The sequence below is a fragment of the Phyllostomus discolor genome, chromosome 6, assembly GCF_004126475.2.
Source record: "Phyllostomus discolor isolate MPI-MPIP mPhyDis1 chromosome 6, mPhyDis1.pri.v3, whole genome shotgun sequence".
In the NCBI taxonomy this organism is placed as follows: domain Eukaryota; kingdom Metazoa; phylum Chordata; class Mammalia; order Chiroptera; family Phyllostomidae; genus Phyllostomus; species Phyllostomus discolor.
This window is the reverse complement of record NC_040908.2, coordinates 136,490,966-136,513,381: the sequence shown is the minus strand read 5'-3', so window position 1 is coordinate 136,513,381 and position 22,416 is coordinate 136,490,966. Positions and strand designations below refer to the sequence as shown.

The 22,416-nt window shown below is 45.3% G+C and overlaps 1 protein-coding gene across 2 annotated transcripts; it reads left to right on the top strand.

Annotated features, from left to right (window-relative positions):
• The first annotated feature begins 5,716 nt into the window (after window positions 1-5,716).
• E2F8 (E2F transcription factor 8) lies at window positions 5,717-21,911 on the top strand. 2 transcript variants are annotated; one of them, XM_028515999.2, is made up of 13 exons: window positions 5,717-5,944; window positions 7,136-7,260; window positions 9,049-9,327; window positions 9,676-9,832; window positions 11,426-11,740; window positions 11,939-12,100; window positions 13,793-13,930; window positions 15,393-15,596; window positions 15,915-16,002; window positions 16,277-16,808; window positions 20,137-20,269; window positions 20,387-20,781; window positions 21,160-21,911. In XM_028515999.2, the coding sequence occupies exons 2-13, from the start codon at window positions 7,246-7,248 to the stop codon at window positions 21,340-21,342; spliced, it is 2,601 nt and encodes an 866-aa protein (XP_028371800.1). In that variant the 5' UTR covers window positions 5,717-5,944; window positions 7,136-7,245; the 3' UTR covers window positions 21,343-21,911. The 2 variants fall into 2 exon arrangements, with proteins under 2 accessions (XP_028371800.1, XP_035885030.1); XM_036029137.1 differs by having other exon boundaries at window positions 5,717-5,956.
• Window positions 21,912-22,416: the final 505 nt, after the last annotated feature.

Here is a 22,416-nt window from a genome sequence, read left to right as displayed (position 1 = left end):
AAAATCCTAACTTTTATCCACATCTTATCCTCTATCAAGAAAGATAATTGACTAGAAGATGTCTCTCCATTTCTAGACCCTGAGTTTTTCTAAGAAGCAACCATCTTTGACATGATACAGATAGGACATTATTCATACAATGATGCCAAGACAACCAGCATCTAGAAATTTTGATTAACAAATATCTTTCTTTTTAATAAAAAAGTACTGTCATTTCAGATTATTCAAACTAACTTGAAAACAATTATAGATTTTTATTTTAAAGGTTGAATTTGTAACAACCTTAGCACTACTTAAAAAGTACATGTAGAGAGTCCTGGCCAGGTAGCTCAGTTGGTTGTAGCCTTGTACTGTACACCCAGAGATTTCAGGTTCGATCCCCAGTCAGGCATGTATGGGAGGCAATGAAACAATCTTTCTTTTCTTTTCTTTTCTTTTCCTTTCTTTCCTTTTCCTCCATCCTCCCTCCCTCCCTCCCTCCCTCCCTTTCTTCCTTCCTCTCTCTCTCCCTCTCTGCCCCCTCCTTCCTAACTACCAAAATTTCGTGTATCTGGCATCATGAGGTATATTAGGGCAGACCTGATTCTAGAAACCATGACTTTAAGGGAAGTTCACAAGTGCCAAGGGTAACTTAGAAGATACCTGTTTGAGGAAGAAGTGGGTCATCAGAAGTTTTGGTGACTGTCTCCAACCCTGTGGGGCGATGCCCCCACCCCAGCCTCACTTGGCTAATTAGGAGCCTGTTCTGTCTTCCTGGCTCCTGACTCCACCTGAGAGCTGGTGGAGGCTTAACTAACCCACTTAAGCTGAGTTCAGTGATCATTCCAGCAGAAACCAGGCCGTCTACAGTGACTCTGAAGCAGCAGTCTGAAAAACTCGGAAAAGTAGACAACGTGTCCAAATGAAGTCCATGTCCCTGGAAAAGAGAGAGAGAAAGAAAGGTGGTGAGTGAAAGTTTGGCTTTGTCGCTGCGCTCCAAGGGCAGTCACCATGTCCTGCAGCAGGTGCCCAGCACAGTCCCTAGGCTCAGAGCAAGTAGTCCATACACATGGGCCAAAAGAAGGAAAGAACAAAAGTTGGGCTCCTAGGGGGAAAACATAATTACACAAAACTAAAAATAAAAAAATAATAACACAGAAAAAAGGCTTTTGCTAAATTGACTAATAAAGAAGTCTCACCCTGGCTGGCGTAGCTCAATGGATTGAGTGCGGGCTGCGAACCAAAGCATTGCAGTTTCGATTCCCAGTCAGGGCACATGCCTGGGTTGCAGGCCACAGCCCCCAGCAACCACACATTGTTGTTTCTCTCTCTTTTTCTCCCTCCCTTCCCTCTCTAAAAATAAATAAATAAAATCTTAAAAAATAATAATTTATAAAAAAAAGAAGTCTCATTTACAGGAAAAAAATAAGATGTCAACAGTAATATTAATAGCAGTTAACACTCCGTGCCAGACACTGTCCTACTGCTTGGCTGTAAATTCCAAAAGGGCAAGGACTCTGCCTCTTTCACTCACCTCTGCCTACAAAGCATCTAATTCAGTGGGCATTCAGGATACTATGTTACAGCGAGTGAACAGATAAAATAGTCATGAGTAAAGGGGTTTAGAAATAGTACTTAGCTAAAGTAAAAATATTTTTAAAGGGATACTAATTATGAGATCATTTTTTTTCTGGCATTATAGAGCACCAAGTATGGGCCAGGCATTGAACTTGGCCCTGAAAATAAAGAAGAGACCAAGTATCTTCTGAGCTTGGTGATATGGCACTCAAGACTAGGGCTTATTCGATCAAGCAACATCAAGCCCTTGGTCTGAGCCAGGCACTCAGCTGGGCACTAGGGTGGAAGGGGGCACGGGAAGGGGAGAGAAAGAGGAAAGTTCCCCTCCCTGCCCTCCAGAAACTCACAGTGGGATGAGAGGGGTGTGTGTAAGCGATGCACACACAGGGTCACCTGAAGGAGGTCAGCACAGTTACACTCAGTACCAGATTTCAACTCAAAGAGAGCAATTATGGATCAGGGAGGTTACGGGATTCCAGCATTGGCTGGGAATTTTTCATGCCCCCATTCCCTGTATGTGTACTTTTTTAATGTTCTGGAACCTGGAAAAAGGGGTTCTTCCAACACACTGGTAAGTGCTAAGCCCACATGATCCTCAGCGCTGTGACAATTTGAAGATCAGATGACACAGTAAGATAATGAAGACAGAACTCAGACTCCAATTCTATAAAAGTGTCCTTAGTATTTTGTGTTCTATTATCTCCAAAGCACTGTCAAAATTTAGACAAAGTTATTACTCAATAAATGGCAGCAACTCTTACTGCTGCAGTTGGGTCCAGAGCTGCAAACACCCACCCACGTCTTATCAGCTGCATGGAGTGCCCCACGGGAAGTCACAGGAGAGTTGGAGGGACTTGACACATGGCCCAGCTGCAGCCACCAACAGGCTCTGGCCAAACCAGCTCCATGGGCAGCATGAGCCAGCTTCCATCTACTGCACTCCTTGTCATATTCACCCTCTTTCAATTCTGCCTGGATTGGACCCACTACAATTCATTTTTGAGCCGAGTAACCAATGAGGTAAGGGAATGGGGAGGGCTGAGATATGGTAGCAAACAACCGTAACCTAACCCAGCACATGGGGATTTGTGCAATTTAAAGCTCTAGACAGCTGTTTTGTGGTGACTGTGCCTACATGTGCTGCAGACACGGTACAGCCCCGCATCGCCCCACTGGGTCAGGAAATAGAGCTGGTGATGAAGCACTTGGGGAGGCGGGGGCAAGAGGGCAAGAAGGAAAGGGCTAGGAGCCCACTAGCTAGAGCAACTCCTTCCTTAGCCCCTTGGCCAGCCTGTCAGTCACTGGGAGAAGAGCCTGATCTTTGTATGCACACCCTGTGTAAGGCTCTGGTGATGACAAAAATGGACATGATTTTGAACTCCTGAAAGTTATCTTCAAATCTAGACACCTCAGATGATGCCCACCTTCCCCTTTACCTCTGATAGCTTTTTCATTATTTGGTGCTGAATGTGTTACGGAACATCCCAGCCCTGTAAGGTGTACAAGCCATAAGGGTGGCAGGGCAGAGCTGAAAAACCGGTTGGGCTCCAGTGACACACCCATTACACAACGTGATGAACGAAAGACCAGAAACAAATGCATGGATATCTCCTTGGGTTATATAATAATAACTGAAAAACACGTTTGATGGGAAAATAAGGGGGGAAAAAAGACTTTCGACCTGTCTCCTGGTCCTTCTTTCTTGGCTAGATTGCAAACATTAAAGTTTTCAATAGATTTAAATATCTTTCTTTTACACTCACGCTGAATTTCAAGTCTACACACTAAATAGTGTTGAGTGGAACTGTTGCAGTTTGTTCGTTGTTTTCATTGCCTTTAGCTGAAAGGGTTAAAAACTATGTCACTTCACTCTGAATAGAGCCACTTTTCATCACAGTCAGGGATCTGGATTAAAATTTCACATGCTTCTATAAGACAGGACAATTATCATTAAAATAAGAATAACATATAATTTTTCTGTATTTTGTTATGCTGGGAGAGGGATTAGATGGTTAAGGGCTAGTCTAAGGCATCACCAATACTGCTTTTACAGGAACTTTCAGAAGCAATGAAAGGGGATTTATAAACTGGGACCAGGTAGACCTGGATTGTGATACTCTACAGCAAACTTGGCCATCTGAAATCTTTTCTGTGCCTCAGTTTTTCTTCTCTATAAAATGGGCACAACTATCCTGCAAAGGAAATAAGGATGAGCACCATAAGACATGTGGCTCTCAATAAAAAACACTTAGGAATAAACACTTAGCTTCAAATCTCAGCATTGCCTCTTACCCTAAGACCTTGGGTTTGTTACTTAAAAATGCTCTGCTTCTCCTTCTGGATCATAGCCCCTTGGTAAACGTTTGTGCTGAAAATTAAATGAGATGCCATCTGAGCGGTGTCACCAGAGATGGCTGCTCCTTGCATTACCGCCTGCAAGTATTTGGCACTCAGACACCTGGGGCATGAATGACCCTGGAGATCACAGATGTGAGTGCATTAGTCACCACCTCTGAAAACATCGGCTGCTTCTGAAAAGAGTCCCCTTAAAGAGGACCCCTAGGCTGTAAAAACTTAAGGCAGGCGGGGCCCAGATAACAGAAGCACTCCTGTAGGTGCAGGAGGGGGGTTGGGGGGAAGCCCGCACGACAATCTGTGAAACAGTGGCTAAAACAGAAGCATCAACTGCCCACTTTTGTTAATGTATTTGCAGCCGCACCTTGCTCTAGAAAAGGTGTACGGGGGCTCAGTAAGAACCGGGGGCTCAGTAAGAACAGCTGTCGGTGGTGGGGGCCCGCCCTGTGACCCTCGCTTTATTTTAAATCTAAGAGTTACAGGCATCACACCAAGAGCCAGCTTTCAGGTCCAAGCACTTTATTGAGCAACATTTGCCTGAAGCCCGGACGTACCGCACGCACCGAGCTGGCAGCGAGGGGAGGCCAGAGACACCGTTAGGGGCAGTCACCCTGCGCGCCCTTAAGTCGGCTTTCATCGGGGTAAGAAGCCACTACTTTTCACGCGGACCTCTGGGCCTGCAGCCGGTCGCTGCAGCACAGCGACCGTAGCCTCAGTATCACACCATTCCAGCCCTTCTATCGCATCCGGGAATATAAAATGTCCCGCGCGGCAAGCCAGCACGAGATGATTCACTGACACGCAGGTATGAAATGGGATTGGGGAATCCGCAGCCCTGGGTTTGCTGTAGTTTAAAGACGTGAGATTACAAAAGAGGAGGAAGCGCTCAAACCAAACAGTCGATAGATGGGCGCCCAGTTCTAGGTGCGGTTAGGCAATATATGCGGCCCCTCAACTCCAACACAGATCCCCAGGAAAGGGGAAACGAAAGTTTTAAGGCAGATGACAGGGGAGCAAGCCAACGAAGGCGAAAACAATCCAGGTACAGGCACGGTAGCGCTGCCAGCCAGGCTTCGGTCTCCCTGTCTGAAAAATGAAGCGCTTTGGGCTACAGTGTCTCCCAATCCTAATATTAATCTAGAACTCTGTATTTCATGCTGAAGCTGCCCTAGGCTCGGAAACAGGAAAAAGGGAAAGCGAGGGAAGACGACAGGGAGGGGAACGGGAGGAGCAAGTGGGAGACCAGAAGGAACGGTGGACACCCAGAACAAGCTCGGGAGTGTTCAACCTTAATCCTCCTCTTCACACACCTGAGGTCTCACATCTCGGACAAGACCCCCGTGCCCATCCAGTGTGGTCACCAGTTGGCCAAGCCTCTCTCTCCACACACCAATTTCTTCTAGAAGCCATGGGGCAGATAGTGGACCGAAAATTAATTCATGCTAGGGATGGACGGGGGAATGGCTCTGGCTGGGGTCCGAAGAACAGGTGAGTGGATTTCGGGCTGGGCAGTGGATCGCAGAGGGACCGCGTCCCTGCCCGCGCGCGTGCCCCGGCAGGGCCAAACTTCATTCCCCAAATTTGAGCAAGAGGAGGGGGTACTTGCAAATTTTAAAAAAAAGTGGGGGGAAGTTGCTGAACTTTTCCCCCAACACCATCTCAAGAGGCGGGACTGGAGGGCGGCGCCCGCACAGTGATTCGCAGCGGGTTCGGGTCTGGAGGCTCGGATTGGCGCACTGTGTCTGGGGCTGGGAAGAGTGGGCGTGGGGGAGGGGAGCGGCCCGCCCCGGCCGCGGGATCGGCTCGCGCGGGGAGCGGGTTAATTTCAAATCGGGGGCTGACTACTCCTGGACGGTCACGCTCCCTCTACCCTCCTGCCGGCCTGCCAGTCCTGGGCTCCGCGTTTCCCTCTGGCACCCACCTCGGCGCGGCGTAAGGACAGACTGAAGGCCCGACTCGCGGGCTCCGGAGCCTGAGCGGGGAAAAGGTGCCAAGAAGTCCCCGCTCAGATTCCGCCCGCTCCAACTGCAAGGTGAACTGACAGGTCAGCGGGACTCAGAGAGAAGCAGTGCCTGGCCGACCCAGCACTGGGAGAGAGCGAGGGAGGGGTACCGCAGCAGCAAGCAGCAGCAGCAGCAGCAGTGGCTGGCCGTTTCCCGCCTCTCGCTCCGCTGGGGGCCGTGAAGGGAGGAGCTGAGCTCCCGCGCAGAGGGGAGGGGGCGAGCGAGGGGGAGGGGCTGGGATGCCTTGGTTCCGGGTGCAGGTTTGCCCGCGCTCTAGCTCAGCAAAGCTAAGGGGCGGTGCCGGCCACGGTCCGGCTTTCCGCGCCAAATTTTTAAATCGAAGGCGGAAGGTCCGACCCGCCCGGCAGCGCCAACGAATCGCAGGCCTGTGGCTGGCTCTCTGATTGGCCAGAAATCGTTGCTCTGGAAACCTGGGGATGCTGTCCGGAAACTGTAGCGCGGGCTGCGCGCGGACCAGGCATGGGGGAGGGGAAATTGACCAGGCTTTGGGGAAGCGCATTGAGGATGTGGCACCAGCTGGACAGTATCTGGTGCCTTACCGAGCAAGGGCAACCAGTCTTCCAGGGTGGGGTCCAACATCGTGGTGTGAACTAGCTAACCGAATGGCGAGCGCTTTGTAACTTTAGGGAAGTCTTTATTAAAAGTTTGAATCATAAGGCGTTCTTTAAATACCCAGATTAGGTTTGGAGTTTAAGGACTGAATTTGGAAGTTTCCTATGAAGGTATTTCCCAAGACTTCACTGCTGAGCCTTATGCACGTGTGTGTCAGGGGGAAAATGCAAGCGCCGAAATGCAGACTTCTACCCCGATGCTTAGGGTTGTGTCAGTTCAGCCAGAACCTGGGCTCGCGAGTTCAGTCTCAAAGCCTGATCTGTGACTTCGGTGGGTGCTTGTGCTTATTACAGTCCGTTCGGTGGGGTCCCAAGAATGGCCTGACTTCTCTAAAGGTGAGAAAGGGCTGTCATTGGAAAGTCTGTGGGTTGCTTGAAGTCTCATGGCAGCGGATCGGTTTGCTGAAAGCATTTGCCGGTGTTTGATGTAGTTTCCTCCCCAATGGGGCTATCTCTGGTCTGGAATAAAATGTAAGTGCAGTTTTTCAGTTTTCGTTAGTCTGTTTCAGTAGCCTGTTGTGTTCATGAAGGAATTTTCGGCGGATCCCCTGCTTTTCTTTAATTTTTCTATTTCCTTTTTTCCTTAAGGATACTAAACTTTTAAACAATTGATTGGACTACTTGAATCATCAGGATATTGGGAGGAACTTCAGAATTTTTTTTTTTACGAAATTCTAAATGTATGAGAAATTTACAGGATGGAGAACGAAAAGGTACCTTTTTAACTTCAGTATTCATCCTTGCAGTTTTAAATGCAATATCATCCTGACTTAACTCAATTTTTCAATATCCAATCTCTTATTAATGCCACATCCCCTTCTAGTTAGTCTTTAAAAACCCAGAAGGAAGGGAAGTTTAATCCAATTTTGAGGAGGGAGAGAGCTGCCCAGAGTTAATCTTTCTAGTTTTCAATAAAAGACTTGGTGGAAGTCTCAAAGAAATAAGCAGAAAGAAAAGTTATTTTTAAGAATAATAAAATTTGTTAGTCTCATTATAATTTTTCTGAGAATTCTTGAACAAAAGGAATTCAGAAAAGGGCATTTGACATGATTTGAGATTGGATTTCTTTTTAAAGATAATTTTCTCCCAAATCCCCAGCTTCTTTAACTATGGGGGCTGCAAACGCTGAGAGAAAAACAGTTTTGTAAAAATACAAAAGAATTGTCAGTGTCGGGGTGAGAGGGGGTAAATTGACTGGTGTTCAAACTGCGAGGTTACCAAAAAAAAGAAATATACAATTTTCCTACACGTCTTATATGTCAGTCATATAAGAAAATTGCTGTTATTTGATAGCCTGAGGTAAAGGACAGCAGGCTTTAGAAAAAAACCATTCTTGGGTCAGCACCTCCCAGGTGCTCGTGCTCAGGAGCATTTCCCATTGGATAACTCACAATGACTTCCATGTAACAGTATCGTAGTTGGGCAGAGGGTTGAAGCCCTGTGCTGCCTCCCAGCCTGGCCTCCCTCTTCTGCAGAATAGGACTGTAGAACTTGGTGAAAATACAAATGGAAAAGCACTTGATAAATCTTGAGGAGTTACAGGCATACAAAATAGTCCCATTCATCTTTGTTTCTAAAGTCATTTGAGGAATTAGTGTGTCTTAATATTCTTTCACTTAATTGTCATTCCAAACATTTTCTTTAAAATAGACTGGAAGAGTGTGTGAAGTCCCCAGTAGCCAAAAGAAGAAACATGGTCTCCATTAATCCAATTTAAGAACTACTGTCAATTCACCCTCTTATGTCTCAGTGGCAGTCTGTGTGGAGTGCATCCCCCTGCTCCCGCTTCCCAGCTGCCAGGAAGTAGCTCTGGGACCTCGAGTAACTAATTTTACTTCTCCATCTGTAAAGTGAAGGACTAGATAGTCAAAGGGCAGCCTTTCCTGGTCAGAAACCCCACTGCTTGGCACTCTGGATTTTGCCAACAAATGTGACCACATTCTAGCCCTCACCCTCACCTCCAGGGCTCTCTGACTCTTCTACATCAATGGTGTTTTATTGAGCACCTACTGCATGCAAGCCATTGTGCTAGATGGATACACAGATGAATGGGACATGGCTTCTGCTATGGAAGCCTTTACTCACTACAGTTGCTGAGTGAGAGTAACTCCTAGACATTTGGGATCATTTAAAATTATCGCTTCTGTTAGGGGAAACTGAACGAAAGATACATAGAAACTCTCTATGCTATCTTTGCAACTTTTCCCTAGAGCTAAAATTATTTCAACATAAAAGTTAAAAAATAGAAGTTTTGATTGTCTTTAAATCTTTGAAATAGAAGGTGAAAAAAACTAAGTCCATGTTTTGTTGCATAACTAAAAATGGGAAATTTAATTTTTAGAATGGACAAGTAATCAGTATAGTGACTAAAATAATCAACTCTACAACCTCATTAGGCATTCTTTTCCTTAGCAATATTTGATTTATTGTATAATTTCTGGAGTCAAAGGCTACCTGATAAATCCTGTTTTACAGTGAATTTAATTATTGTTTTAAACCAGGAAAATCTCTTTTCTGAGCCACATAAAAGGGGACAGATGAAAACACCTATGAAAGAATCCACTGCAGCAAATACAGTGTTGACAGAGATCCAGTCTGACTTTGGCGCTTTAACCACGCCCACCAAGCCCAAGGAAACCTCCCAGGGAGAACCCTGGACACCAACAGCCAACTTGAAAATGCTCTTCAGTGCCGTGAGCCCCGAGATCCGCAACAGAGATCAGAAAAGGGGGCTGTCTGACAACAGGAATGGATTACCAGAGCCCAAAGACTGTTTACACGTAGGTTTGCAGAGGACTGGAGGGACCTGGGGGGAGGAGAATAGTCGCGGATGGCAGCAGTATAGAGCATCGCCAGCCGCAGACTCTCAGCCTCCCTCAAAGCCCAGAGGGTTTGGACCCCATCCAATATAGCATGGAATTCTGAACCTTTGACTTCCTTTCAGTTCAAGCTTCCCTTTTAGATCCGCCAAGCAGTTTATACTGGTTCCCTACCTTTTTTCTCCTGCAAATTTTGCAGCTGTTGAAGTGAAGTGCTCATACCAGTGTTAGTCCCAGAGTGCAGAGGCCCCTAATAAATCTGTTAAACTTTATTTCAGAATAAGACATTATTTACTTCTTCCTTTGTAGGAACACTTATCAGGAGACGAATATGAGAAATCCCAACCGAGTCGAAAAGAGAAAAGTTTAGGATTGTTGTGTCATAAATTCTTAGCACGATATCCTAAGTATCCCAACCCTGCCGTGAATAATGACATCTGTCTCGACGAGGTAGCTGAGGAACTTAGTAAGTATGCAAACAGCTTACTGAAATGGTTAACAGTTGACGTGACTTCATGGACTCACTCCTTCAGACCCACACTCATCTAGCCAGTGTTTGTAGTGACACACACTAGGCCAGAGGGAATGAGACATCTCTAAAGCCCTATTAATGTAAGAATAAAGGCATATAGTTTCCCATTTCAGTGAATCTTAAAACAAGCAAAAAAAATCACAGTGGAGATTGCTTCTGAGGGTATTTCAAAAATGCCCATAGCTTTAAAGGAAGGCAACATTGTTTTATGACTTGTTTTATAACAGCTCCAACTTGGAACTTCTCTCTGGGCTCTGTGCTGGAAGGGCCAGTCTGTGGGATGGTGTCTGCATGGTTTATGATGATCGTCCGCTGCTGTACGGGAGCAAGGCTTTGGTGCTCCCTGCCACTCAGCATTATTCTGAGAACTAGTGTGTTTTCCAAGTGTTTAGCAAAATTACTGTGTCCCCCTGCCTCCTTTTATTCCTCTCTATAGATTCGAATCTAGTTATAAATAAAAAGAGGTCTATGGCAAACGTGGCTTACCTTTACAGTCATGAAAATATCATAAACTGTGAAGAGATATGCAGGGTATTTTCATACATATCTAATATGCCATAAAGTTTTGCCCTTCTAATACATGTTTAAGAATATGCAATTGAGATTCATCCATTCACATATACTCCATTGTAGCTATGTAGGATGTACTTTGTAATTCAGCAGGAGTCTTGAGCACCTACTATGTGCCAGGCAGTGTTGTAGCAGTTTGTGATCACATCAGTGCACAAAAAGGACAAATGCCTGTCCTGTGGGATCTACATTCTAGTGGGGACATTAGATAATATTCAAAGGACATAAGTTAGAAGGTAATACATGCTACAGAGAAAAAGAAAATGTAGACCAGGTTCAAGGAGGATCGATTGGGAGTGCTGAGGGCATGCTTTACGATGTTAAATTAAGTGGTCAGGTCAGACAGCAGTTTGAGAAGGTGACGTCTGAGCAGAGACGAGAGAATCGAGGCGGAGAGCCATGAGACATCTGGGAGAGGGATTCCAAGCAGAAGGAAGGACCCAGCACAGAGGTCCTTGGGCAAAGGCATGTCTGTCAGTTTCCAGGAACAGCGAGAAATCTGAGCACCTGGTACCTATCATATGACAGCCGTGTGTGTGTGTTGGGGAGTAACATAGTAAACAAGTTGTAAAGTGTGGGATTTAGAGTCGTAAAGACTCGGTTTTGCCTCTCACTGGCTCTGTGCCCTGGGGTGAGCCGGTTAGCCAGCCTGAGCCTCTATGTCCTCATCATGAAAGCGTGCAGGAAATAGCTACCTCACAAGCTTAGGCTAGAAATTTTTTAAAGCTGTATGGCACACAGTAGACCCTCAATAAATGGCACCTCTAATTCATATTAATTAATTTGTACCCTTCGAGACCAGGAACATGTCTTTCTCATCTTCCCCTTTGCTGAGTATAAGTAAAGTTGTATCATCCAGAACTTACTGACACATAAGCCACAGGAGAAAAAGTTACTCAGTTCTGTACACATTGCACAATCTGATCCTAGTAACATGCAGTTGCTCATTCTCTGTAGATGTCGAGCGCCGACGCATCTACGATATCGTGAACGTCCTAGAGAGTTTGCACATGGTGAGCCGCCTCGCCAAAAACAGGTACACTTGGCATGGGCGACATAATCTCAACAAAACCCTTGGGACTTTGAAAAGCGTCGGGGAGGAAAACAAGTACGCCGAGCAGATCATGATGATCAAGAAGAAAGAATATGAACAAGAGTTTGACTTCAGCAGGAGTTACGGTATAGAGGATCACCTCATCAAGGCAAGCACTGAGCAAAACGGACACCCGGACATGTGTTTTGTCGAGCTCCCTGGAGTAGAATTTCGGGCAGGTGAGAGACACTAGCGAACGCTGGGGTCCAAAGAAAAGGCTCCTTAGGAAACTCTGCTCTGAAGCTACTGCCGCCTTTAACGTTCAGATGCCGCAGTTGTCAGCTTGGATCAGTTGGTAGTATTTTTAGCCTTGTTACTTTAGAAGTCACTTGTCCCTCGATGAATTTTAATTCATTAATCCTCATCCTTCTTCAAAGCTTCTGTAAACAGCCGCAAAGACAAGTCTCTGAGAGTGATGAGCCAGAAATTTGTGATGCTGTTTTTGGTGTCGACGCCTCAGATAGTGAGCCTAGAAATTGCTGCCAAGATTTTAATTGGGGAGGACCATGTGGAAGATTTGGATAAAAGCAAGTTTAAAAGTAAGTGTCATGACTCCCTGGGCTTTGAGATCTACTCTTATTTAAACAATAAAATCTCAGTTACAAGCGGATTTCCAAATACAGTTGCTATATAAACAAATCTTCTCTAATTGTGCCTTTTGTATCTTTACTTCTCCCCAGAAGCCATGATCATGGCTTTAATTAATGGGCAGGATTCAAACATATGTATGTAACTACTCTGGTTTGTCTGACACTTTGACCTATAAACTGTTCCTTAAAAGTTACCTCATTTGATACTGTAATATTGTCCTTATTTTACTAATATACAATCTGTAGTTGCCTGAAGTCTAAATGAAGAGTAAAATGTAAACTAGGACTGGAACCCTGGTTTCTGCTCTTTATACTCTCTCATATGTGCAAGGACAAATAACTTCTAAAATTGTCACCAGAAGTCACCTGCAGCACTGTTGGTTTGCCAGTTTGAAAGAATGGCTGTAGCCAGAATAAATGCTCAAACTTGGAATGGGATTATAGGTTTGATCCCTGATGCAGAATCATGTCCTCGCCTCTCAAACAGGCTTTGTAGGAACCTCCACAAAGAGACGTAGGTAGAGACAGGGTGTGGAAAGACAGGCTCAGCAGATGGGGAGGGTTCTGCTGCACACCCTCTCTCTCCTGGAGGCATTAGCAAATCTCCAAGCAGGGAATGAGGCTAGCCTGAACATGGGACACTTTGGGGACCCAGCTGTACGGTGGAGGAAAGCCACCTCCAGCAACAGCAGAGGCTGTGGGAGCACCTGGGAGCTGTCACACACACTTTCTGTCCCTGAAGAGCTGCACCAGTCCTATGAAAATACATTCAGACATCCCCAGGTTGGTAGTGTCTCTATCAAGACAAAAATAAGTGGAGAGAAAAACAATAATGCTGGCAACTGGCTTGGGAGATGTGTGATTTCAGAAAACACGTCCCGCTACTACTGATGGGCTGCCTGCTTTTCTGAGTCACCAGCCAGTTTTCCGCTCTCCGTTTCCCTGGTTAGTCACAGCCTTGGCAACCATCCCTGGAACTGGAGCTGTGTAATTTGCTAAACCTCCGGGGAACTCAGGACCTTCTGGCATGACTATGGAGAAGGGGCTCAATTTATAATTTGGGACGATCAAGCTGGAAGTAAAAGCAGACTTTCTAACAAAACTTTTTAAGATACCTAAGCCCTGTAGAATTAGTAAATCCATGCTTTGCATATTACATAAGGACAGTATAACAGTTTATAAGTTTTGATGGTCTATGGAACTTTCCATGCTTGTGATAGTAAATCAGTCTTACTGTTATAAAGTATCACAAGCAGGAAAGTAATGCATTTATCGTTGATACTTTCTTTTAAAATTCTTCTGAATCCTCATTAGAAGATGCCTAGCAATAGTGGCCTTCTGTAAAAAAAAAAAACTGTAACATATAGTTTCTGATAGGGTGACCTCATTAAGTCATTTTTCCTTTTGTGACATGTGCTTTTGTCATTTCACAAGTCAGTACCAGCAGTAACTGAGCCTTTTCAGTATTTAAAACTTTGTTTTAATTACAGCAGTATCACTAGTGTAACTCTAAAAGATTCACATTTTTTCTCTCTGACACTGATGTTTCGGATGACTCTTTGAATATAGAAGTCCTTATGAAGCAGAGTCCTTTGATCTTTTGTTATTCCATTAACTGGTATATAATCTTTTCTCCCCCAGCAAAAATTAGGAGGTTGTATGATATAGCTAATGTTCTGAGTAGCCTGGATCTTATCAAGAAAGTTCACGTTAATGAAGAAAGAGGTCGAAAACCAGCTTTTAAATGGACAGGCCCAGACATCAGTCCTAATCCCAGTGGTATGTATTTGTTTTCTTAAATTCTTTGCTTCATTGTTTTTGAATTAATGCATATTTAGAGGATATGCTCCCTTCCCCTTCCTACCCACACCCCCACATGGAGAGAATACATACAAGTGACTGAAAAGACAGAGATGAGTGCCAATAGGTAAGTTTGGCTTCCGGCTCCATCAGCAACCCAAGGTCCATAGCCACCTCCCGCACAGTACCCAGGAGGTAGAATCTGTATATGAAAGGACTTGAAAAAGTCAAAAGTATCACATAACATGAGATACTGTTGCTGCCATTATTATGCTTCCCAGTGACTGTAACAGAGCTTATGCACATTGAGAATATGAAATGAATTCATTCCAGTGTCCATATTCTAGTCCCGTCTGTCTCACCTCTGGGAGTCTGATATTTTGCATTCCACCAAAGCTCCCGCACAGGAGTGTTGCAAAGTGGCAAGAACATGGGCCATGGCAGCAGAGGGAGACTTAGCTTCCAGACTCCGCTCCGGCACTTACTAGCTGTGTGGCCTTGGGCATGTTACTTCTCTGAGGCTGGGTTTCCTCACCTGTAAAATAGGAAGAACCACGGTGCCTTTGTGAGGTTGCTGTGATTTGGAATGTAATCTCAGAGAGAAGTCCTTTGGCGCAGGGATTTGGGGTGCAGGCTCTGAGGCCACAGTGATGGAATTCACATCCCAGGCCTACATTCCACTAGCTGAGAGCCCATGGTTCACTTGGTTAATGTCTCTGAAATGGGGACGCATTTCTTGAGAAGAACTTCCCCAGCAAAGGTGTTGAAAGTGTCTTAGTGTGTTCAGGCTGCTGTCACAGAATACCATAAACTGAGTGACTTAAAAACAACAGAAACTTCTTTCTCACAGTTTTGGAGGCTGGGAAGTCCAAGACCAAGGCACCTGTATATTCAGTGCCTGGTGAGCACCTGTGCTCTAGACAGCCTTCTTCTTGTTGCAACCTCACGTGGCAGAAGGGGACCTCTGTGGGGTCTAATCTTTCAAGAAGGCTTTGCCCTCGTGACCTTAGCACCTCCCAAAGGCCCACTTTCTAATATTATATTTATTGAGCTTTAGATTTCACATACGAATTTTGGGGAGGGCACAAATATTCGGTCTACAGCAGCGAGGGTCACCATATTTCATCAGATCATGACTCCACTGATTATATAAGATGCACAACTTTTTATATATCAATAAGAAAAAAAAAACACTGACAATTACACTGCAGCACACCACTGGTTATAAGTTACCATGGGTTTTAGAAATACTAAATATGAAATTTTGTCTCAGAATTCATTTAATGAGATAAACAAGATTTCGTGTAGATAAAAGTCGTTAAAACAGTATCTGGCACAGGACCAGTCCTCTGTTGCCTCTTCGTGCCAAGGTCATTGTAGAGCTGCGCTTGGACTCGCTGTCCCAAAGGAAGACGAGTCGCCGGGCCCTTCTCTCTTTCAGGTCTCAGCCCCGTCGTTCCCTTCTCCCCCTCAGACCGGGAAGGAGGGCAGCCTACAAAAGAGAACTGCGCCAAAAACCTCTTTTCCACACATGGGAAGCCAAGCTTTACTCGACACCCATCTCTCATCAAACTGGTAAAGAGCATCGAGAGTGACCGGAGGAAGATAAATTCGGCTCCCAGTAGCCCTATCAAGACCAGCAAAGGTGCGTTTTCAATCACGTCAGGGCTCTGCTCGCAAGAATTCCTTGTTACCTGATTTATTTTCAAGCCTACTTGCTTCTGACGGCGCTTGTGAGAGAACTGTTTCCCTATCCATATGCCTGCCTAACCCCACCCGAAGCCTAACTTGTGTGTGAATTAAAGGACAAACAGTCGTTCGTGGGGTTTTTCATTTAATTGCTGTGTGATTGCGGGGGAGGTGCATGTTTTCGGTTCCTTGGGCTTCGGTGATATGTCATCTGCGTGAGCATTTATTCTTCTGCTTTGACCAGCCCCCACCCCCGACCTTTCTATTTTACCAGCTGAGACTTCGCAGAATCCTGTGCCCTTCCCGAGCAAAATGGCTCAGCTCGCAGCCATTTGCAAAATGCAGTTAGAAGAGCAATCAAGGTAGGTTATTGGCAGGGCTCTTTACTAACGGGATGAATTACCTTTAGTTACATCACTAGGATTCTTTATTTTATGTAAGAACGGGCACTAGCCTTGGCAACTGGTGAGATAATCTTTTCTTTAACTCATGTGCAATTGTTACAGGGACTATCTGCTTTCATAAAAGCTGGGCTTCGATCTGGGACTCTGTAAAGTGGTAGAACGTTTTTAGAGAACGTGTGTTTATTTTAGAGCATTTTAGAAAATACGTCCTGTTTTAAATTTTGTCTTTTAGTGAACCCAGAAAGAAAACAAAACTACAGCTGGCAAGATCCGGGCACTGCCGGCCAGGGGCCCCACTGGACTTCCCAGTGAATGCTGAGCTGGAGCTGACAGCACCAGCCCTCCTCCAGCCCCTGGGCGTGGTCCCCCTGATCCCCAACACACTGTCCTCGGCAGTGCCCGTGATCCTGCCTCCAGTTCCTCCAGGCCCATCCTATGCCATCTACTTGCAGCCCCCCCAAGCCCAAACCATGACGCCACCCCAAGGCCTGAGCCCAACAGTCTGCCCTAACCCCTCTTCTAAAGCTACGAGATCAAAAGACTGCCCAGGTGTCACCACCGAGAAGGAGGCCAACGAGGCCACAAAGCCCAGTACCTCCACCAGGCCCAGGAGCCTGTTGCCGGTGCCGGAGAGACAAGGTGAGCAGAACCAAGACAGAGAACCTGCAGGAGAAAGAGGCTCAAAGAGGGCGAGCACGGTCGAGGACACTGATTCCAAAAAGAAATTCAAAGAGGACCTAAAAGGACATGAAAATGTCTCCACAGTAAGTATACCCTTTTACTACACGAAGCTTTAAGAACTCCCCAATTGATTAAAGGAGGATTTGGGGGCTTATGAAATTCACCAGGGCGAAGAGCAGTCCCTCAGAAGACAGGGAACTGTTTTTTTAGCATCCATAATCCAAACAAGGTCCCCCAGACAGCTAATCCCCCTGCCGGGATGACAGCAGGGACATTTTTAACCTTTGGAGGAAGGGATTATTTGCTCTCTTTTTAAAGCACCACGGGTGGTTGTCCTTAAGTCCATTACTCTACCACATACCGGAATGCAAACACCTGTCATGAAAGTCTTAAATAATTTACAAGCAGATGTAACCCCAAATAAATGGATGGATACACAGGGCTCCGGTGACTCGGCTTTCTGAGTCATTACCTAATATTTGTTCAATGTCATGCAACTGGCATCTGTTGCCTAAAAGATAAATTGTTCCCTCTCCTTTTACTTTCTAAAATTTAAACCAAAATTTCTATGCTGTGTGAATAGAAACATCTTGTCCTGGCCAATCATAGGTATATTTGACAGGACACTCTGGTTTCTAGGGAGTGGGGTGTTCCGGATCATTTTTTTTCTAGGCGGGGTTTATCAAGAAGGAATTAACATTTATTGGATGCCTACCCACACACCAGATGTCAGAAGGATTAGGCACTTTTACATACATTGTCTCGTTTTCCTCCCTTAGGACAATTATATATGAAAGCCATGATCACCACCAAATGTGGAGGCAGAAGTTAATCTCTTATTTTGTCCCTGCTGTTAATTTCAGTTATTTCATTTCTCTACATCCTGTTTTCCCACATCTCTGAAGAATTTGTTCCACCAGGGTTTCCCGATCATCTCCTGGGCGTAAAGCACTGTGCCCTGGACCAAGTCAAAGCCAGCACCTGCCTTTGGCAATGGTTGCTTTTGAGTACTTGCCCCAGGGCCGTGTTGCGGTTTCTGTGAGGCCAGGTGAATTTGCTACATGATGATACACACAAAGGGGTTGTGATTCTTTTAAGGCACCATATAAGATGTGGGGTATTACCTGTAACTATCGTTATTAAGGAAGCTTTAGAGTTTGTCGAGTCTTCCCTTAGGCTGGCCTCATGGTAACCATTCAAAATATCTACCTTAGTGCAGTATCATTTTGCATTTAATATCCATGCTAGGGGAAAAATTATAAGGCTTTACGCTGATTGGATTTTCTGGGAGGTCCATCATCTCTTCAGGCCAGTGGGGTAATTTAATAATGGTCTCCTGGTGCTCGCTTAGATATTCAGGATTAGGGTTTTCAGTGGATAGATTTTCCATGCCGCCTCCTTCTTTTTTCATCTCTGTGACTTCAGTTTAACCATTTTTTTTTTAGCATGAACTGAGCAGAACAAAGAAAGTGTGTTAGTTTGTGTGTTAGTTCATTCGGTGAACATTTATGGAGAGGCTACAGGTGTGAGAGTGCAGAGAAGACAGTGTACAGATAACACGAACATGTCAGGGAGTGAAGAATGAGAACTATAATGAAAATCAAATAGGCTGTGGAGGAGGGTGGAAAGGGGCTGATGCAGCCTAGATGAGGTAACATGCAAGTTGAAATATGTCAAATTCATCCTGCTAATTTAACAGTTCTCGAGTAAATAAAAAAAAAAAGGAATTGGCATTATAGGTCAAAGGATGTTGTGATGAATGTAGTTTGTAGAAAATGGAAAAATAATACTTATTAGAGTACTACAGGTTTTGCTGAAGAATTGAATTAAACCACCAACCAGAGTAACTTGTACCACAAGGAAGCAGGATTAACAATAGCAAAGAGGATTTGTAAAATCCCTCAATTCACTCGTTAAAAATTTCTATTCCTGCAGCTTTCAAGGAACCTTCCAGTAAGGATTATGAACAGTGCTAAGCAACTAAGAAACAAAATTTAAAGTCTGTGGTACACTTTTAGCAGTGTGGATTCTGGATTTAATGGTTCCCAAGGAAAAGACAGTACCTGTTAGCCGCTGCATCGAAGTGTAGGCTGTTGTCTTAACAATGTCCAGAAGAAAGATCTGGAGGGAGACAGAAGGAGGGCCCCCAGTTTCACAAGAGCTGCGTTTAGTTTTTGCCAGTCCTGCTCATGGTAGGGCTGAAGCAGACTTTCCGGGCCGTTCAGCCACCCCTGGCTTTCTCCGTTTGGTACAATCCAGTGATCTAGCTATGAGAGAGGAAACATAGCCCAGCATTCTGGCCGTTTTCATGGGGTTTATAACTTTATTGCCTAAAGCTTTTGCTCTAGGATAGTTGGGTCCACTAATGTGAATTAATCAGTTCTCTTTTTTTACCTGTAGTTTGTGAATTCTGGGGCCATGCCCTTCAGTTTATAGAAGTGTGTTTGCTCAGTGTCGTTAAAACCTAAAGTATTAGAAACAAATCTGTGGTTGTGTCACTCCTTTGTTCTAAGTCAGGGGTCTGTAAACATCTTTCTGCAGAGGACCACATAGTAAATATTTTTGCTTTGCAGACCATATGGTCTCCGTGGGGCCTGTTTGACTCTGCCATTGTAAAAAACCGACAGGGAAGCAGCCACAGACGGTACATAAAGGAATGGGCACGGCTGTGTCCCAGTGCAGCGATGTTTACACAAACAGGCAGGAGGCTGCATTTTGGCCCATGGCGTGGCAACCCCCTACTCTCCATCAACATTTCTTAAAATGTTTTCCTTGAATTCCAATACTACCAAAAATACGGTTGCCAGGTGGCCTAGGGAGCACTACATGCCGGACACCCCCTTGGAGAGTTACAGTGCATGCCACTCTTAGACCCTCAGAGATTCTCTAATTAAAATGCCGTTTTCCTTTGTTGGATTCAGCATTTCCCAAACATATCTGAGCAGGATTCGAGCAGTGCCTGCTTGCATCCCATGAAGCTAGGGTCCCTCGGAATACTCTTTGGGAACTACCATTCTATGTAATTCAAGATCAGTAGTAACACGGCGGCGCCGTTGTGGTGTCCCACGGCACCGGTGTGATGCTGACGGTCAGCACCACTGCACACCAAGCAGTCTGAAAGCAGGATGTAGGATGCCGGTGTGCAGGGGGTCTGCTGGGGGACTCCTCCTCTACGCAGGCTCAGTGGTAGTTTTAGCACATTTCCTAAGACCACAGAGGGCATTTAGAAACACATGGTCTTTATCAGTCAGGACAAGCGTTGGAATGGGAGGGAGGTACCTGCCCCCAGCCTGTATCGTTGGGAGTTAGTCTAATGAGACAGCCCCCAAGGTATATGAGTCCTGAAGAGGCAGGTGCCATTTTTCTTCCAGTATTTGTGTGTAAAATAAACCCCTCCTCCTTATTTTCTAGACCTTGTTCCCATCAGGATACCTAATCCCTCTTGCCCAGTGCTCACCCCTGGGGGCAGAGTCTATTTTGCATAGTAAAGAAAACTCAGGGACGCTTTCTCCAAACCACACGATCTACAGCTCCCCAATCGCAGGTGAGTGTACGGGAGATGCCCTTCCAACCTGGGGCAGTCTCAAGTTCACTTAAGCACGGTAAGCTTCTCAGACAAATGCCTGTGTTTTGAGGATATTTTCCTCCCTTTTATTTCCAGGTGTTATTCCAGTGACATCATCTGAACTCGCAGCTGTTAATTTTCCCTCTTTTCATGTAACTCCTCTGAAGCTAATGGTCTCCCCAACTCCTGTGGCGGCTGTACCTGTGGGGAACAGCCCGGCTCTCACTTCGGGCCACCCTGTTCCCGTCCAGAACCCAAGCTCAGCCGTTGTCAACTTCACCCTGCAGCACTTGGGGCTCATCTCCCCCGGTGTGCAGGTGTCCGCCAGCCCTGGGCCCGGAACTGTCCCCATGTCTCCAAGATTAGAGGCTGTTAGTGTCGTACCAGAAAATACAGGCTCTCAGCAAGGACGGGCCACCAGGTACGACTCTCCGGTCCTGGGCCAGAACCAACCAAACGGACAATCCATTGCTGTGACAGGGGCACAACAGGTGAGAGTTTTTTCGTTTAACTTATTTTTTTTCCTTGGGTTATTCAGTCTCAAATGTCAGTGTCACAGGAGACTTGCTTTTGCTGTTCTTCTCTGGAGATGGAAAGGATGGGAGAGTGAGGAGAGCGAAGGCCTACCTCCTCTCCAAACCTGGGAAGAGTGTGCAGGCAGTCCTTATTACTGAGTCCCCAGGAGCTTTTTTTCTTGCCTTAACAAAGAATACCTGAGAATGTAAAACTCATCCAGGTGCACCTAGCCGATTCCAGTTATGCTGGGCGCCCACGTGTGCCACGCCCTTCCAGTCCAGCCTTCAAACGATGCCAGAGCATACCCGTCTGGGTCTGACTTCTTTTTCCCCCGTTCCTCTCTTTCCAATCAGCCTGTTCCGGTCACGCCTAAAGGGTCACAGTTAGTGGCTGAAAGTTTCTTCCGTACCCCAGGCGGACCAGTGAAATCAGTGGGCTCCTTCTGCATGGATTTTGATGGTGCTAATAAAACCTCCGAAGGAACTCTGTTTGTCCCACAGCGAAAACTGGAAGTCTCCACAGAGGACGTCCATTAATTGCCAAATTCAGCTTCATTTAATTTTCTAAAGAACTGCTTCATAGAGAAGGTGTATTCAGACTGGTTTGGAGAATACATTCTCTGAAGATACTATAAATATGTTGAGGATTTCTTAATTTCAAAACAAATAATTGTTTTTACACACACACATGCACACACACACATATACACACACATATATATTTGTATTAAACTAAATTCATTCATCAGTCCTAAAAAACAAAAGTAAAATGTTGAACTAAGGTATAATACCTTCTAGGGGGGAAAGAATGAATTGTTTCACCTGTGCCTATACTATGCCATTATGCAAAGTAACTGTATTAAAGTTTACATCTCTTTGAATGAATATGTGACATGCCTAACACAGCGCTCTCTTAAACTTTGCACAAAGAAAAAGCTGTGATTTATAATGTATTTTTAAATAGGACGGCTAGAACTATATTTTTTGTAATTTTAATGTTTTTGTTGCAGTATGTCTTTTTGTAAAGTTTGCAACAATCTTCAATCAAGTCTATGGAAAAATTATTTATAAAATGTATTTTTAATCATAAATTGTTGAAATTAAAACTTTTCTAATATGTATTTAACATTTTCATTTGGCCAGTGAGGCACTGCTGGGAGAAATGAAAATTTATCTGACTAAACTCCAAGGCAAATTCTTGGTATGGAGAATACATCCTGGGTTCCCTGAGATATGCAAAGTTTACAAAATGTTCCTACCTTCTGCTCCCCTTTTGATCTCCCACATGGCCCATTTTTACAGAAGTGAAAAGGGCTTCGAGTCACTGTTGCTTGGCCACAGCCGTGCAGCTAAGTTCCGCGTGCTTTCCTTCACACCCTGGGAGATTAGAAATGAGAGGAGGAGCCAGGTTGCTGCCTGGCCTGCCCTGGTCCCACCAGCGTCTTCCCCAGGCCTCCTGCTGTCTACAGAGGAGGGGTTGCAGATACAGTCCTCTCTCCACACTTTCCAAATGGCCCAGCTCCAGGAATGGGAAAGCAGCAATAAGGTTTCTGATACCCCCCACCCTCCAGAAACTACACCAAACCCCATGAGCTCTGAGATACGAGCTAT

Excerpts from the sequence above, each read along its gene's own strand:
- E2F8 (XM_028515999.2), top strand. Across the intron at positions 16,809-20,136 it reads GACATGAAAATGTCTCCACA|ACCTTGTTCCCATCAGGATA; the intron begins GTAAGTATACCC and ends CTTATTTTCTAG. Across the intron at positions 20,270-20,386 it reads CTACAGCTCCCCAATCGCAG|GTGTTATTCCAGTGACATCA; the intron begins GTGAGTGTACGG and ends TTTTATTTCCAG.